We start from the raw sequence: 16,715 nt of genomic DNA, 5'->3' as shown, positions 1-16,715 counted from the left end.
TGCCTTTAGGGTTAGTAAAATTGGTCAGTGATCAATCCATGCTTTGTGTTTAGCACTGAGATTAAAGTGTGCAGGATTTATTCAAAGAATCATTTGGTAGCGTCTTCCCCTAATTACTGGTCAAATTGTGAGGAGTGTTATTCCTGGAACCTATAGCCTGAGTCCTGTCAAAGATCGAATAGATTTGTTTTCGAGATTTCAAATGAGCAGTTATAAAAACTGTCCATGAGTCATGGACGCTTACAGAGTAGGTACAGTATTGGAATTGAGCGTGTTGCAGGGAAAGAGTCTCTACATGGCTGCCTTCCCTGACTGCAGACAACTTGAGCATCGTACTTGTCGTATCTGTCACTGATAGAAAACTCTGTTCTGCTTCAGAGGTGACGGCATCAGACAAATACTGCTATGAGAAGCTAAATATCGAAGGCACAGAGAAGGGTAACTGTGGGAAAGACAAAGACACATGGGTACAGTGCAACAAACGGTGAGATGGGCAAGTTAGCCCCGCTAACTTTACCTTTTTGTCAGTTATGAATGTTACTTTTTAAACAGCCAGGACTTCCCTGTTGTTACTTTTTAAACAGCCAGGACTTCTGCACCCCAAGAGGCAGTGTGCTGCTTTCGTCTTTTCATACTGCCTGTGTTGTCTTTGCAGAAGGTTCCCGAATCCTAACATGTAGGTGCAGCTTTCTCCTGGGCCATGCTCATAGCAGCCTCAGGACTTTCTCACCTACAAGGCATCTGCCAGCACTTTGAAAGGGAAAAAAATAAAATCACCAGAGTATATAATTAACTGGCTCTGACTTTTCTAAACCACTCTTTTTGCCAAAGGTCTTAATATTCCACCATCCTTCTTGTATAGAAACCTAGGAATGATCTTGGACTCCACCTTCTTTCTGGCACATTGCCCAAAATGCAAATCATGTCCATTCTTCCCTGTTACTCCCGCACCATTTGTCTCTAATTCAGCCCTTCATTTCCATTCATATTGCAGTAAGGACCCAGCTGAGACCTACATTAACTCTTCAGCTATCACAAAGGCCTCTTTAACAAGGTTTTTTTGTGGGGGGGGAAATTTTTATGCCAGCAGTATCTAAACAGGCTGCCATCAGGATAATCTACTTGAATCTTTTTGACGATGTCAATTCTTTATTCAGATCTCATTGGATCCACATAGCTAATTAATAGTAAAAATAATACCCAATGTGAGTTGAGTACACACTGTGTGCTATGCATTGTATTATGCTTTACATGAGCTATGTCATTTAATCTTTATGTCAGTTCTCCTCATTTTATGGAAGAGAAAACTGAGGCACGGTTTACTCGTGTGACCAAGGTCATGTAATTAATGTGTAATGGAAACAGAAGTGTAATTCAGGCAGTGTAATTTCAGAACTCTAATTGCTTTACAGAATGTCATGTACAAATACAGAACGTGCTTTACAAATACGGTGGAACCTTAGTCTGGCACTGCACCTCCTCCACAATTTGCCCCAAACCTCCCACCTTTTGTTTTTTTTCTTCTCTGCTCTTCCAGAGCCTAGCAAAGCCTTGTGTTCCTGAGGTGCGCATCATTGTGTTGTCCTGCCTCTGTGCCTGTGCTTCTGCTATTCATTCCCCTGGAAGCCTGCTGTGCCCACTCTATTACCAGTCAAAAGCCTATCATTCTTCAAAGATCTGCTTGGATAACACTTTCTCTATAAATAGTTCTGGATTTGGTGTAGAAATAAATTATCTCCCTCTTCTCTCAGAACTCTCACAGCCCTTTGGGCTGTTCTTGTGGCCCTGGTCCCCAATTCTGTGGTCCATGGTTGTTTATGCATGTGATTCTTTTTGTATCCAGAGTATAATTTCCTTGAGGATAACAAAAACCATGTCTAATGTTCTTATTATATATCCTAAATTACTTAGTAATAAGTACTCTATACACATAAAAGATACTCAAAAATGGGTTGAATATATTTTTTCTGTCTTAATGAGCACTTTTGATTGTGACAGACACTTAATAAAATAGTGATACAACCTTTAAAAATTATTTTTAAAGAATGAATTAATACATTGTTTTCAGAGTTGGTGATAGATACAAGTCCTAATTTTCCACTTCATCTACCTGATAAGGCCTGATATTTTCATATGTAATTTTGATGGCCTGCTAATCAGTCTTAATGAGATGTTTATGAGAGTATGTATTTATTGTTATCTGCATTAATAATTAAAATGTGTTAGATGTGGAGAACATGTAAGATAGTACTTAATACCAGTGGGAATACTTTGCCAGCTACAGTGGCGTTGTGCGTAACCCTGGAGGAGTGGGGAGATGTGTCAGGTTCAGATCTCTCCAGTGCGGGTATGTGTGTGTGTGTGCACACATGGAATTTCTTTTTTAAAAAAAATTCTGGGTCAGCAAGTTAAAGAAAGAGGTGTTTTCCAAAAGAACGTGCATCCAAAGATCATTTATTCATTTCTTAAATATTAAAAAGTATTCTAGCATATGCAGAGAGTCTGGTATAAAAGAAGAGTAATTTCCTTTTGATAAATACTTGCACTAATGGACAGTAAAGAAAAAGCCAGAGAACATTTGGGACTTTGGAATAAATTAATTCGGGCTTATTTTGCCTATAACTGTAGCGTAGTTGATGAAAAACAAATGCTGGAGTGAGGTGAGATCATTGTGTTAACATGGCTGTAAATAGCTGGTTCTGTTCCAACGCAGGGATGTGCTTTGTGGTTACCTTCTGTGCACCAACATCGGTAATATCCCAAGGCTCGGAGAACTTGATGGGGAAGTCACGTCTACTGTAGTTGTGCAGCAGGGAAGAACGTTAAACTGCAGGTAAGTCTCTCTAACGTTCTCTGAGAACATACATCTGAGAAATGTAGTTTAGGGTTATTTCTGTTTTCAGTCACCTGAATGGTAGCAAGCCAAGAAAGATTCTGGCCCATAGAGGTGATTGAATAAATCTGGACAGAGAAGAGACAAAAAGAAGATAAGAAGTAGGGTGTAGTTTCATGTTAGTCTTTTGAATGGAAAAGAGTGTGAATTTGGGCATAAAATCAGTGTATTAAATATAAGGTCTGGCACAAATAGCACCACTTTTTTATTACAAAATATTTTATTACAAAATCATAATCATATAATTCTGTAACATAACAATATCACACTCCAGCACACCATATGACATTTTAGGTGAAATGTTCAAATTAAAACCATAAATTATTACCACCCACACTCAAGCAGGCGTTACTTCCGCCAAACCCTGTATATGCCTCCCTTTTGAGGTCCCACTAAATGGCTCTAAATGAAGTTTTAAAAATTCATATATCCACAGAGAGGCAGTGAAAGGGAGAGGAGACAACGGCGACAAAACTTTGGAATATGGAAAGAAAATGGATGTGTGACAAATGATTATCAAAACTAAGAAAGCTAAATTCCCAAGTCAGTTAAGGGGGAGAACTGAGTACTAAGCCAATATATACTGTCAGTTCTCAACAAGCTCAAGAAGGGCTATGTTGTTTATTTATGGAAGAGAGAATAGAGGAGCAAGGAAGGGGTTAAAATGCGGTCTGTTGAAGAAGCACTACCAGCTGACTCCCCTGACTCAGCTAAAATCCTCCTGTGGAAGGTTTGGCCTTATAATCTGAGACAGTGAAATAGAAGGCGACCAGACTGTGGGATGGCAGGCGGTAGTGTTGGTGTCTTGTATGGAAATGGCCCAGCCGGACCTATGTTCGGTCAGAAAGCCCTGGAATTTCCAAACATCTATCTATTTCCACACCTGAAATATGAGCAGACTATCAGACATGTAAAGAGCATCTCTAACAGGAAAAAAAGGAGATAAAATCAACTGACTAGAAAAAACAACCACCTGTCAATATTTATGAGAAGATATTTCTATCATGAAACAAGAATAGAGCACTCTTTTAAAAAATGAAGAATGACCCGTGCACTGGCTTGCAGTGCCTGTGGTCATGGATGAGACCTGAGACAAATTCACACGGACTACCAAGTCCTGTGGAGGAAAAGGGATGGCACGGCTATACCCTCAAGGGGGCAGAGCCTCAGAACGGCCTGGGCATACTCTCAAGGGCGAGTGGCTTGGAGCGGCCGGGCAACTCTCTCAAGAGGAGAGAGAGTGCACTGACCCTTGCCTAGACAGGCTTTTATTGTTTTTTTTTTTTTGCACAGGAGTTCAGGTACAACTGAACTCCTTATTAATCATTGTCAGGCAGTAAACAGTAGATAGTATACAAAGAGCCATTAGGGCTTCTTCTAAATCAGGGTCTGTCAGCTAAAAAGCTACAGAACTTTGGGAAAATAAACTCACTTTTTGCTTGGGCCTTTATCATTTAACTAAAAGCATTCTAAGCAAAGCAGGCTTCACAGGATTGTTAGGAATTCTTTCTCATGCCAGATCACTTGGGGAACTTGGGGAACTCGCCATTCCCAGCACAGGGCTGCACTGCCCTCTGTCATTGTTTTCAAGCTTAAGTCAGGCAGAGGAGGCAGATAGCCAAGGAATTCTCGGAGACTTCTCGCAGACAGACTGAAGACTCAGGCTTCGTCAAAGCCAGGGGGCGAGGGTCCATCACCCTCTTTCTCCATAGCCCCCCAAGTCTTTCCCTGGGGCCTCCACGTGATCATGCCAGGCTTAGGTGATTCCCACCTTTGGGGAATCTTACCTGCCATTGGCTAACTGATTAAGCATTGGAGGACAGTTATGGAAAAAGGAGCAAAAGCAGTGCTCCTGCCAGGGAGGTAAGCTTTGTCTCCTTAGTGGTTTATGGTCCGAAGGTTGCTCACTCAGCCTTAGCCATGGGGGGTTACAGCTCCTGAAACCAGGCAGGGTGGGCCCCAACAGAACATTCAGAGAAGGAAAAATTGCTATTTGAAAGTAAAAATACGATGGCTTAAATTGAACTCAATAGTTGAAGTTATCTTACAGAAAGTAGGGCAAAAGGGGGAAAGAAAGTGAACATATAGAAGAAATCATCAAATTAGAATAGAAATGATAAAGAACAGAGAAAACAGCAGGGATAAAGTCATCAGTGAGTAACTCAAGAGTATTGTCTAGAGTTGACGAACTTGAATTGCTTTATTGAAAGGCTCATGGGGTGCTAGGTACAATGAGTGGAACTAGAGGTACATTTAAAGATGATATTAGAAATTTCAAAACCTTAGTACAAACAAAAAAAAGAATCTCAGATTTTCCAGAGAAGGAAAAAAACATAACACATTGGGATAGCTTAAGATCTATCCATAGGAGCCCTCAGAGCCAGAAGAAAATGGAGACCATGATTTCCAAACTAGAATTCTGTACCCAGGCAAAATACCGATCACAGGTGAGGATAGAAAAGAATGACAGTTCTGGATATGCAAGTTTCCCCCACATTTACTCCCCTAAATCCTTTCTCAGGAAGCCACTGGAAATTGCACTCCACCAAAATGAAGGAGTAAACTTAGAAAGAAAGAGGCAGGGAATTTAGGAGGCGATATCCCACAGTGAGGGCTGTCCTCCAGTGAGTGGTGAGGGGAAACCCCAGCTGCTCGGCCTGCACCAGGTGTAGAGCAAGGCCAGATCAGCCTCGTGCAGCGCAAAGTCCAGGTAGGAACCGTGGGGGAGATTTCCGCAGGAAGATGAACTGATATTCAGACACATCTTGCGTGGAGATTTTGACCTTTAAAAAATTAATTTATCCACTTGACTCTTTAAACTCTATGCATATATAATTTTGATAAAAATTAATAAAAATAAATTAAAAGAAGGGAGGTATAGACATGGTACCATATGGATAAATTGATTATGAGTAGACATTTTCAGTTCTATTGTTTATTTTTGTCAATTCCTACATGTCGGCTTGCTATATTGAATAGTGAAGTTACAAGTTTAGCTGTTCTCAAATGTGCTTTGTAAATATAGCAGCTGTTTTGAGAAAGAGAAACCAAAATTAATCCTCATTTTGTTCAAAACATGTTTGAAATTTTGAAACCTACTTAGTTATCAAATCAAATAATAGCTTATTTGACGTAATAATATCTAAGGCAAAATGATAAGCTATTGAAATTCAGGCAGTTGTTATAATAATATGTTTAAATCCTAAGATATATTTGTATCTCTGAAAAGAATTAGATCAAAAGATTGAATTGCTTTCTCCATTTAGAATAAAATGCTTATGCTATCATTTTTTATTATACAGTATTTAGAAAATAGATAAAGTGATGTTGCTGCCTGCTTTTTAATGTTTGAGCATATCCTCCAAATGAATGTGAGTTAAGCGAATCCCATTTTTTTCTCTCAATTTATTTTCAGTGGTGGGCATGTTAAGCTTGAAGAAGATGTAGATCTTGGCTATGTGGAAGATGGGACACCTTGTGGTCCCCAAATGATGTGCTTAGAACACAGGTGTCTTCCTGTGGCTTCCTTCAACTTCAGTACTTGCTTAAGCAATAAAGAAGGTGCTGTTTGTTCAGGAAACGGAGTAAGTGTTCCGTAACTCACTGTGGGGAATTGGTTATTTCTTTTGTAACATGGAAATAGATACGGCCCTGAACCTCTTATTTCTGTCCTAATGCAAACTGTACTTACTCATGTTTCTAGGCAGCATATCAACCGTTACTTTGTCACAGTCATTTGAATATTTCTGTTGTGTAATCTGCAAAAACCTGGGACCAAGAAACAGTGTAATCTTTCTAACCAAATTCTTTCATCTTCCTTTCATATTATACTAATGTGATCTCATATATTATAATGCCAGTTTTCTCCAAATGACAACTTTTAACAAACTACAGTGGGAGACAAGGGAAGGGAAAAGCAGGGCAGTGGCCACAGTGTTTAACAACTGGTGTGGCCCAGGTACTGACTGACTAGGACAGACCTCAAGTAGCTGTAGCCACACCAGCATGCGTCAGCTGAGGAGACCGCCTGGGAATAAAAACAGAATAATTTAGAGAAATGTTCCTCACAAAGGCAAGAGGAACAGTTATANAATTCTTTCATCTTCCTTTCATATTATACTAATGTGATCTCATATATTATAATGCCAGTTTTCTCCAAATGACAAATTTTAACAAACTACAGTGGGAGACAAGGGAAGGGAAAAGCAGGGCAGTGGCCACAGTGTTTAACAACTGGTGTGGCCCAGGTACTGACTGACTAGGACAGACCTCAAGTAGCTGTAGCCACACCAGCATGTGTCAGCTGAGGAGACCGCCTGGGAATAAAAACAGAATAATTTAGAGAAATGTTCCTCACAAAGGCAAGAGGAATAGTTATATATTTGTTAATGTAGGTCCTATAGAAATAGCTTTATAGGTTAAATAAATATGCTCTATTAGTGATTGCAGTTTTGTCATTTTCCATCAGAAAAACCTGTAGTAGCAAAACCTTTTTGTGTTCTTTTTCTTTTGGCATGTGCTGTGATTTTCTTCTTACCCTCTTCCTTAGATTTTTTGCTTCAACTGGTTTATTACCCAGTTGAGGTAAAGGATCGCAAGCCACGTACATCCCCAAGAGATATGGCCAGAATATCCTTAGTGAGGTCTTACTAATTGTTACTCTTGCCAATGGATAGGAATTCTTATGGTGCATAATAGAGAAGGAACATAGTAAGCAGTCTGCTCCTCTACAGGGGTCTGCTAAGCCTTGTTTCCTACATAAGAGGATGCTAGAAGGAAATACATTTTGAGGGGGACAGGGAAAAGAATAATGAGAATTTTTCATGGTTATTCATGTTTACCATACCTTATTCCTCTTCACATTCTGAGTGTATAACAGGCCAAATAAAGTTGTGATAATTAACCATTTGTTTAAGGAATGAGTAAAGAGTGATAGACACAAGGAAATCAGGTAGCAGCACCCAAATCATTTACGATAATTACTCATACACAGAGATGTTATATCCTATGTATTTTTTAACTTAGAGTAACTAAACTTTGTGTATGTGGCTAAAGTTGAAATGAGAAATACAGTAGGTATACTTATGGACTCTACGTTTTTCAGTTAAGAATGTAGGCTTGGAATCGGATGGTCTGAGTTTGAATCCCAGCTCAATTTCTTCTTACTAATTGGGAGAGATTAGGCAAATTAGTTAGCCTCCCTGGCTCAGTGGCCATGATTGTGGCAGTGAGGGGAATGAGAAGCCGTGGCACATCCTTTCTTCCTCCTCCCTCCACCGTGGAAACGTGGAGAAGATTTGTGCAGATGCACAACATGAATCAGGACGGAGTTGTTCAGGAGGCAGTTCTCACTGTGACAGCCCTTCCCCGCAAGAAGATGGGAGAATTGTGTTGGGTGTGGAAATGCATACCAGCAGGGCCCGTAGCTCTCAGTCAGATGGAGTAGCTGGAGAAGGAGGAGGAAAGAAGTTGATGCTCTGAGGAAAGTGTAGACTGGTGTCCGATTGGTCCAGGAGGGCTGCTGATACATTCTGTTTCTTTAAGTGAGAGGATAGGTAGAGCCATGAAGAAAGGGGGTATTTCCTCTGCAAATGACTTAAGGTGTTCATTCCATCTCTCTTCCTCTCTCGTGTTTTGACTTTGGGGCTGTACTGAAAATACAGGCAGATAATAATTTTGTCAACAATGCTGTCATGTCCTTTCAGTACTACCAGACTGAGACCTGTGTCATTCATGATGTAAACTTCAATGTTGGAAGATAACTGCCATCTCTCATAAAATAAGATCAGTTTAGCAAATGATACAAAGCTGTGTTTTTTGTTTTATAAGACAAAGGCAAGTTTCCCTGATCTTAAATTTATAGTTAATAAAAAAGAAAACAAGAAATAAAAAACACAAGACACAAGAAAAAATATTCTGGGCATTAAAAATTATTTTAAACCGGGAAAAAAAAAGACAGTGGTGAAATAGGGAATTACACTCAGGCCTTCTGACTTTAAGCCTAAACCTTTTCTCTCTGCATGTTGGTTGATCTGCAGAAATCTATCAATCTGAAAATTGCTTTGAGATCTGCCGCTTGTTAATCACATTCTACAGTTACACTTAGGTGCGAGTGTCTGCCATCTTCTGGAAAATTAGATCAGACAAAAGACAAACCCATCCAGGGAAAACCTACCTCCTGAGGAACTCTGATCTCAGATCCAACTCAATTCTCTGTTACGTTCCACTCCATTTACAGTTGTTTTGAATGATAAGATCTAGGTACAGGTTCTGTTTCCTGGGAAGATGAATGGAGACAGGTTATTGACTGAGAATTGTTAAAAGTTTGGTGCCGTGTTTATGTGGATGTTTTTCCTGTGCCTTGTTGGAGGGAGCTCTTGTTCTCCATGACCGTGAGGGGAATCTCTGGAGCTCATGTTGAGGGGCCAGATTGTGAAGCCCTCTTCTCAGAGTTCTGCAAAACACTGAGCCTCCCTCTTCTCCATCACATTTCTCTTTCTCTCCTCTTCTTCCTAAAAGATGAATAAAGTTTTAATATAAAGAAGCTTTGGAAGCTTTGGAAGCTTTGGAAGAGAGAAACCTTTGTATTGGATAATTGCCAAATGATTTCATTCCTGCTTAGTTTTTTTTTAAATCTCCTTCTTATAAAATTTAAGTTAATAAAATTCTAAACAGTTTCATTGATTTTTTTAGACATAAACTTATTCCTCTGTTACATTTTAGTATTCCTTTGGGACAACTGTTGATCTCTTAAAAATATTTTTTGGATGCTTGGTTAACAAATAAGTAATTAGCATCAAATCCTAGGCATATAATAATTAGAAACTGATGCCTATTTTTCGTGCCTGTGCACCCGAGTCGACTTTGACTCTGGATCGATTCTGGATTCCAGGTGTGCAGCAATGAGCTGAAGTGTGTGTGTGACCGACACTGGACTGGTGCTGACTGCGGCACCTACTTCCCTCACAACGAGGAGGCAAAGACTGGCATCACTCTGTCTGGCAACGGTGGGTCCCTTGTGTGATGCCTGCATGTGGCCTTTGTGTACAGCTATCCTCCAGATAGTTTCATCCGGGTTGTTTCTATAGCTCAAATAGAAATTAAATCCACACAATGATGAATTACAAAGTGCACCTGGGTCCACATTATGCAACTGATCACGTCCATTAAATTGTAATGACATATAATATTGACTATAACTTAGTCTAGTGATTTAGCATTATCTTATCTGACAGCAGATATATTTTTTTCAAGTATTCTACTTATTTGGGGCTGACGGCAACTGTAGCATTTCTTTTAAATGAAGAAAGTAGTTATACTTGTTAACTGTCTGAGCTTAAAGGAAGAATTTTATGTTTGGGGGCTGAATAAATGAAATAAATTGGAGAACTGATTTTTAAATTTTTTGTTGACTTTGATATTCTGTATTGTAGAATTTCACATTTATTCAACCACAGTTTTATATTGTGAACTGAATGCATTTCTAGAAGTAGTAACCTTGGCCAGCGTGCCTGGAAGGGGTTTGTGGACACGGGTCAGAAAGCACAGGTGCACTTCTAGAAGCTAGAGTGTCGTAACGGACAAGTAGGATTTAAATGTAGGTAGTTGAAGGAACATAGACCTTGGAGGTACGTGTCCCCTTTTAAACTGTTTCCTCACTTCATTATTGAGTATTCTTTTGCATTAAGTATTGCTCAAATCCTGAAGTTTGTTCATCTCCAAAGGATGAGAAAAAAGCGTATGTTCATACTGACCATCCAGACAAATTAAAAATCTTAGCCAATGTGACTTTAATAAAGAAAGTGACAGAATGCCTTGGCCCAGTGGCTCAGGTGGTTGCAGCATCATTCCATAGACCAAAAGGTTGCAGGTTTGATCCCTGGTCGGGGTGTGTATGGGAAGCGGCTGATTGACGCTTCTCTCTCACAGTGACATCTCTCTCACAGGGATCTCTCCCTCTCTCTCCCACCCTTTTCCTTTCCTCTCTCTAAAATCCATAAACATATCCTTGGGTGAGGATTAAAAAATAAAGTCACAGGATGACTAAGGGCTTTGTACCCTTAGCCTTCATAGTGGTGGTCTGGGGTTCATTTCAGCAGTTGGTGCAGCAGTGAGGCTGTTCAGGTCCATGGATTGATGTTACTTGTTGAAAGTCATAGCATTCATTACTTAGGAATATCCAGGGCTAGCCACCAAGTTTATCGGTCCTTCTTAAATCCCTAGAAGAAAAGGAAGGGAAGACAGACATGATGGGTGTTAGAGTGGGAAAATCCCAGTTTCCCAGGGTCCTCTGGCATCTGCATCCACCCGTCTCGCAGGGGACTTGAGCAAAGGGGACTCTGCCAGTCCCCTCACATGCCCTAGCCCTGCTGTCTGACCTGACCATGAGGCCTCCCAGGTAGAGGCTGCCACTTCATTGTGGAGAATCGGAATCTGCTCCAGGTGCCCATCATTAGTGCTGTTTGATATGTAGACAAATGCCTCGGGGACTGCAACAGACGAGGAGAGATCTACGCCTGGGATATAAATCATTAGCAGCACAACAGGCCTTGTGGTGTCAGAGCCAGGCTGCCTCTGATCTCCCTTTTCTACTCTCGGGGGCTCTCATTGGGCTTGTTGATCACGCCTTCGACTCACTGGGCCACTCTCTCTGCCATGATCCCCTTAAGAATGACAGCTCAGCCTGCCTGACAGAGGAGGCCAATATGCAATGTTGTAGCCGAGTCCCAAGCTTCGCCTCCGCCCTGGCCCTCTGCCAGTCAGGGGCTGCCTGGCTCCAGTGTCTCAACAGCTAGTCTCCAGCTCACTAGTGTCTCAACAGCTAGTCTCCAGTGTCTCAACAGCTAGTCTCCAGCTCACTAGTGTCTCAACAGCTAGTCTCCAGTGTCTCAACAGCTAGTCTCCAGCTCACTAGTCTCAACAGCTAGTCTCCAGCTCACTAGTCTCTTTGCCCTCAGTTTTTCTTATTTATGATTTTAGCAACCTGCATAAACATTTTAATCAGCGAGAAGCTTATATTTACTTTGAAGAGACAAAAGACACACGACCGAGAGCAAGAAGGACCCTGCATTAGTTGTCGGAGTGGAGTGACGGGCACAATGACATTTCTAGAATTTCTAAGGAAGAGATCGGGGTCAAAAGGAACATGGATTTCTAAGTTTTCCCCCAATGGGTGCATTACCAGTATAGTGGTATCACCCCTTTCTTTTTCCCATTTTCTTCTTCTTCCTTTTAGTTTGATTACCTCAGCATCTTTTCCAGAAAAATTTATGGAAAATACACTTGCACAAAATGCACTTGGACAAGAATTGGAACATATGCAGAGAATAATTTAAATGAAAGATGCCGATGCACGTTGATAAGTTATGGTTGATTTCTTTTCCATTTAAAAAATACCCACTCTAAAAGTATTTTAAAATAATGTTGTTGGTGTAAGGATTACAAATTTGGAGGAAAAAAGGTCCTGCAAGAATTTTGTATCAAAATTTCAGTGACATACCACGACCTTCATTGTTTCTTTTCCCCTTCCAGGTGTTGCTGGCACCAACATCATAATAGGCATAATTGCTGGCGCCATTTTGGTACTGGCCCTTCTATTAGGAATAATCGCATGGGGTTATAAGTAAGTAACATATCTCAGTATTTCTACTATCAACGTATACTTTAAAACATTGTGTTCAAGTGAATCAAACACCTAGAAAGTATTGTGCCCTTGGATAAATATGCCAGCAGCGAAAATCAGTCTGAGTCAACATTTGGTCAGTGATTTTTCTAGGCATGATTTAGAGATAATGATAATTTATTGTTTATTTATCTTTTCTTTAGATTTTGAGATAACTCTGCTCTAAAACTACTGAGTAATGTCTTAAAACCATTATGTGAAGTAAAATCGATCCAAACTTTGTCTTAGGCAGAGGTTGTATTGGTTTCCTCGTTACTGATACAGGTTCTCTCTTGCCTGAAACCCATACCCAGAAATCTCGGCAAGATGGTTAGTGAGGGAGCCTGCACGGCACTTTAATAACAATGGGCGTAGCAGAGCGTGGCAGCCCCCTGTCTGTCTCTGAGTGCTTGCAGTGGCCGTGCATCGTGCGAAGGGTAAAGCCTCTGCATTGTCACAGCCAGTGTGAAGGGGGCATTATTTGTTAAATATGTGGGTGTTTTTGTGTGAAGGAAAGACTGGTCAGAGATATTTGTTAAAATTGAAACGCAACTTTAAGTTACAACTTTTAAAAGCCTAAGTCTTAAGTTTCAGAGTTTACTTGATAATTTTTTGGTTCAATTTATACATTTTTTAAAGTTTTGTTATATACCTTGAAAACTGGATCCCCTTAAGTATTTAGTTAAGTAAATGACTTCAAACGTTCCAAACCTATTTATATATTTAATATGTTCATTTTACTTCAATCTATGATATGAAAAATGTCCTTAGTATTCAAATAACACTTCATTTTAATAAATTAAAAGTTAAGGTGGACTTTACGTTCTCTAATGTTTCAACTTAAAAATCATAGTTCTGCTGATTCTGCTGATGCTTCAGGTCCCAGCCCCGGGCACGTCTCCATCTAGGAGTCTTGTAGCAACTTTTTCTAGGCATTCAGTGCATCACTTTGTTTTGTAGCATTTTTTCTCCTTGTAGACCAAACTTAGTTCACCGAAAGACTTGGGAATTAAAATGTTTCAAACTTTAAAATTACTAGAAAGCTTTCAATAAATTAGGCACTATATAATTGTTTGCTATTATTTTTCTCCCCTGACGTCATCTTCAACCAATGGAATCAAAGGGAATACCTTTCAAAGTGTATGTAGATACGGCTTTTGGTGAGGTCAGGACCCTGAAAGAGTTTCTTTGATTGAAAAGAGATAGTAGTCACTGAAAAGAGAGAGTATTTAGTTTGTGTGCTGCAAGCATTAAAATACAGAAAGACGTTTCAGGGAAGCATTATTAACAAACAACGCAGACTGCACAGTGAAGTCAAGCATAGCACAGCGAGGAGAGCACAGCATAACAGTAACAGTTTGCCTGATTAGATGAGCACCTTGCTCTGTACCAGGCCAGAGATGCCTAATACCTCCGGGCCTCTTCCATGTGCAGGTCATTAGGTGTATTGTATTTATATTTGCACAGGCTGGTTTCGGCATAACATTTGGAGTTTCAAAATGATAGCCCGAAAGGAAGGCTTTTCTGTGTATTTATTGCTTGGTCTCCCCCACACCTCAGGTGTATTAGCCCACTCTTGGAGCAACACAGAATTCTTGACTCGCCTGATGCAAGACTTAGTAGTAAATGCCATCCCAAGCATTGTTGTTTTGAAGTAGCTCAGTGGTTTCATTTTCACGTGAAAGGGAAAAGCAAAATCGTTAGTTCTATGTTGTATGATTTCCTGCCACCTACTGAAGCAAGTTGATATTTCATTTTTATAATCTTAGAAAAAATTACCTTTCTGACAATATGAAATGGAAACATCTACTACTATTACTAATGTAATGACCTGTGTTCATTTGTTTTAATGATTAGAATTAAAAGTACTTATTTCTGTATATCATTTATTTTTATGAAATATTTTGGTGCCATTTTAAACATTTTTGAATATATTGAATATATTTGAATGTATTTTGCCGATTCTTTAAGGAAATAGACAAATCTTGTCTGTACTGCAGTAGCCTCTTCATAAATAATTCAAACCTAAATGATGGAAATTTCAATGTTCCTAAACGTATTCAGAACGTATTCAAAAATATAATGAGACTGTAGAAAATTTTAATACAGAAAATCAATACACATTAATAAATAAATAAATAAATAAATTTAATTAATTAATAAAATTAATACACATTAATTTTATTAATGTGATGTTCACCTTTTCTGTTTCAAATTCCAAAATGGATTTAGGTCTTGAGAACTCATTTTCTCATTAATCCTTCCCATCAAACTCCCGACCCTTCTCCAAGCGTTGGAGCGAGTGGGGGAATGGCAGCGTAGGAAATAAGGAATAGTCACTAGGGACTGAGGGGCCACTCAGGTAACCAGACTGAGAGAATAAAAAGTAAAACATGTCGAATAGAAAATTCAGGGCTTATCTTCCTTGCATTGGATGGCTTTAGGAATGGAAAATCATAAGCAACTCATTGAACTAATTGGCACTTTTAACCTCATTAGCTCATTGTCAAACAAGATATTTATTGGATGCATGGAAAAGATAGACAGGTAAAGGTGCTCCAAATAAAATCCACGTGGAAACATTATCTTGATCTCGGAGGAGGAGTCCCCTGTTCATTCTCTTGACCTTTCTAACTTGTCTTCAAAATAGTAACAATTAGGTTATAAGATAAAGTTAAAAATTAACTCTCTTGAGTTAAAAGTCACTGGTGCCTCACTACCATACTCCCTACGGCACATTTTTAAAGATTGGCTTATTTTAAAACTCATGTCAATTTATTTCAGTATATGGCCAATAAAAAACAGAGACTAAGCTTTGAATGAAGTATTTCTAATGTGAAGCTTGTGAGTAAGTAGTAGTAACTTAGGTCCAGCTGTGAATGAACTCACTCTGATTTATCATACAAGATCAAATAAGTATGTTCTAGTATTCATTTATGTTCTCCTATTTTTAAATTCTTAGGAATAGCTTTAGTTTGGGATGTATACTGTATCTAAAAAGGAATGAATTAAGATTTTTATTTTTGAGAACGCAGTGAATTTATAAAAGTAACTGGATTACTTCGTTTCATTATTTAAATAATATACCCATCTGAAAAACTTTGGGTTTTTGAAATAGGTTTCAAATTACTTTAGAGCATTACTAAATATATAATAGGATACAACCATTATTGAGAAAAGTTGATCTTTTATAACTGAGGTTTTTTAATATTTAAAAAATAGTTATTTGAAAATATTGTCATTAACCCTTTGTCGTCACTTCTCTTAAAGATAAGTGAAGTTTGTGTTTGTGTCACTGCTTTTATGTTTAGTACTCTTTCTTAATGTACTTTTATAGGTAACTAGTCTTTTTTTTCCCCCCTCTACTTGTCCATGAAAAGAAACTATCGAGAACAGAGGTATGTAATGAGAATAATCTGAACATATAACTGAAAGTTTTAAATCCCATTAGCATCTCTGGAATTCATACATACAATTATAAATAAAGTTTACTTTTTTATGCTCTAGTGGTCATAAACTAACCTTGCTATTTCATGACCTTAAAATGATCATTTTAATAATGGTACTGTGGAACGTATTCATTTAAGATAACTATCATAATTTAATTTCAATGATTCTCTCATCCAACAATACTACAATGAACAGAAGTTTTTATTTGTGTTATTTTCATAGTCTTGTGAAAGGGAAATGATTTTTTTCCTTCTAAAACAAACTTCCTCTATGTTAAAGTGTGACCTTCGTTTACATTAGTTAATTAGCTTTCCCTCGTGTTGATAACACTCGTATAGCCCTTGCTTTCTGAGGAGATTTATTTTTTTATTTTTTACTGTTGTTGTATCAGTAACTTTCACTCACAGGTGATAACATTTCTATGGGCACAGTGTTATTATGGTCAGGAAAATGTCCTTGCACTTGATTGCATGTTTAGTCTCTGTATAAGAAATATTTTTTGTACTGATGAGGTAATTGCATGGCTAGTTAAAGAAATAATTTGCATAGCTGAAATTTCTGATTGTCTAGTGTACTTTTTTAGATGCAAAACAACCCATAAAATCCAGCACCCTGTTCATCTTGACCTTAAAAATCTATGTCTAATCAACAGCATAGAAAGGGCTACAAAGCATTTCTTTAGCTCTGTAAGAATTGCCTGTTTTTAAAATA

The 16,715-nt window shown here is 38.7% G+C and overlaps 1 protein-coding gene across 7 annotated transcripts in view; it reads left to right on the top strand.

Moving 5' to 3' along the window:
• The window catches only part of ADAM22 (ADAM metallopeptidase domain 22), a 231,285-nt gene that overhangs the window by 191,289 nt on the left and 23,281 nt on the right, over positions 1 to 16,715 (top strand). For all 7 annotated transcript variants that reach the window (XM_037066113.1, XM_037066112.1, XM_037066110.1 and 4 more), the window contains exons 21-26: positions 379 to 484; positions 2,714 to 2,833; positions 6,309 to 6,477; positions 9,786 to 9,900; positions 12,425 to 12,515; positions 15,935 to 15,952. In XM_037066113.1, the coding sequence (XP_036922008.1) occupies positions 379 to 484; positions 2,714 to 2,833; positions 6,309 to 6,477; positions 9,786 to 9,900; positions 12,425 to 12,515; positions 15,935 to 15,952 (619 nt within the window). The remainder of the gene's footprint in view (positions 1 to 378; positions 485 to 2,713; positions 2,834 to 6,308; positions 6,478 to 9,785; positions 9,901 to 12,424; positions 12,516 to 15,934; positions 15,953 to 16,715) is intronic.

This window comes from Sturnira hondurensis, unplaced genomic scaffold (assembly GCF_014824575.4).
Source record: "Sturnira hondurensis isolate 20B ecotype Veracruz unplaced genomic scaffold, ASM1482457v3 Scaffold0016462, whole genome shotgun sequence".
NCBI classification, from domain to species: Eukaryota; Metazoa; Chordata; class Mammalia; order Chiroptera; family Phyllostomidae; genus Sturnira; species Sturnira hondurensis.
This window is presented reverse-complemented; position numbering and strand designations above follow the sequence as displayed.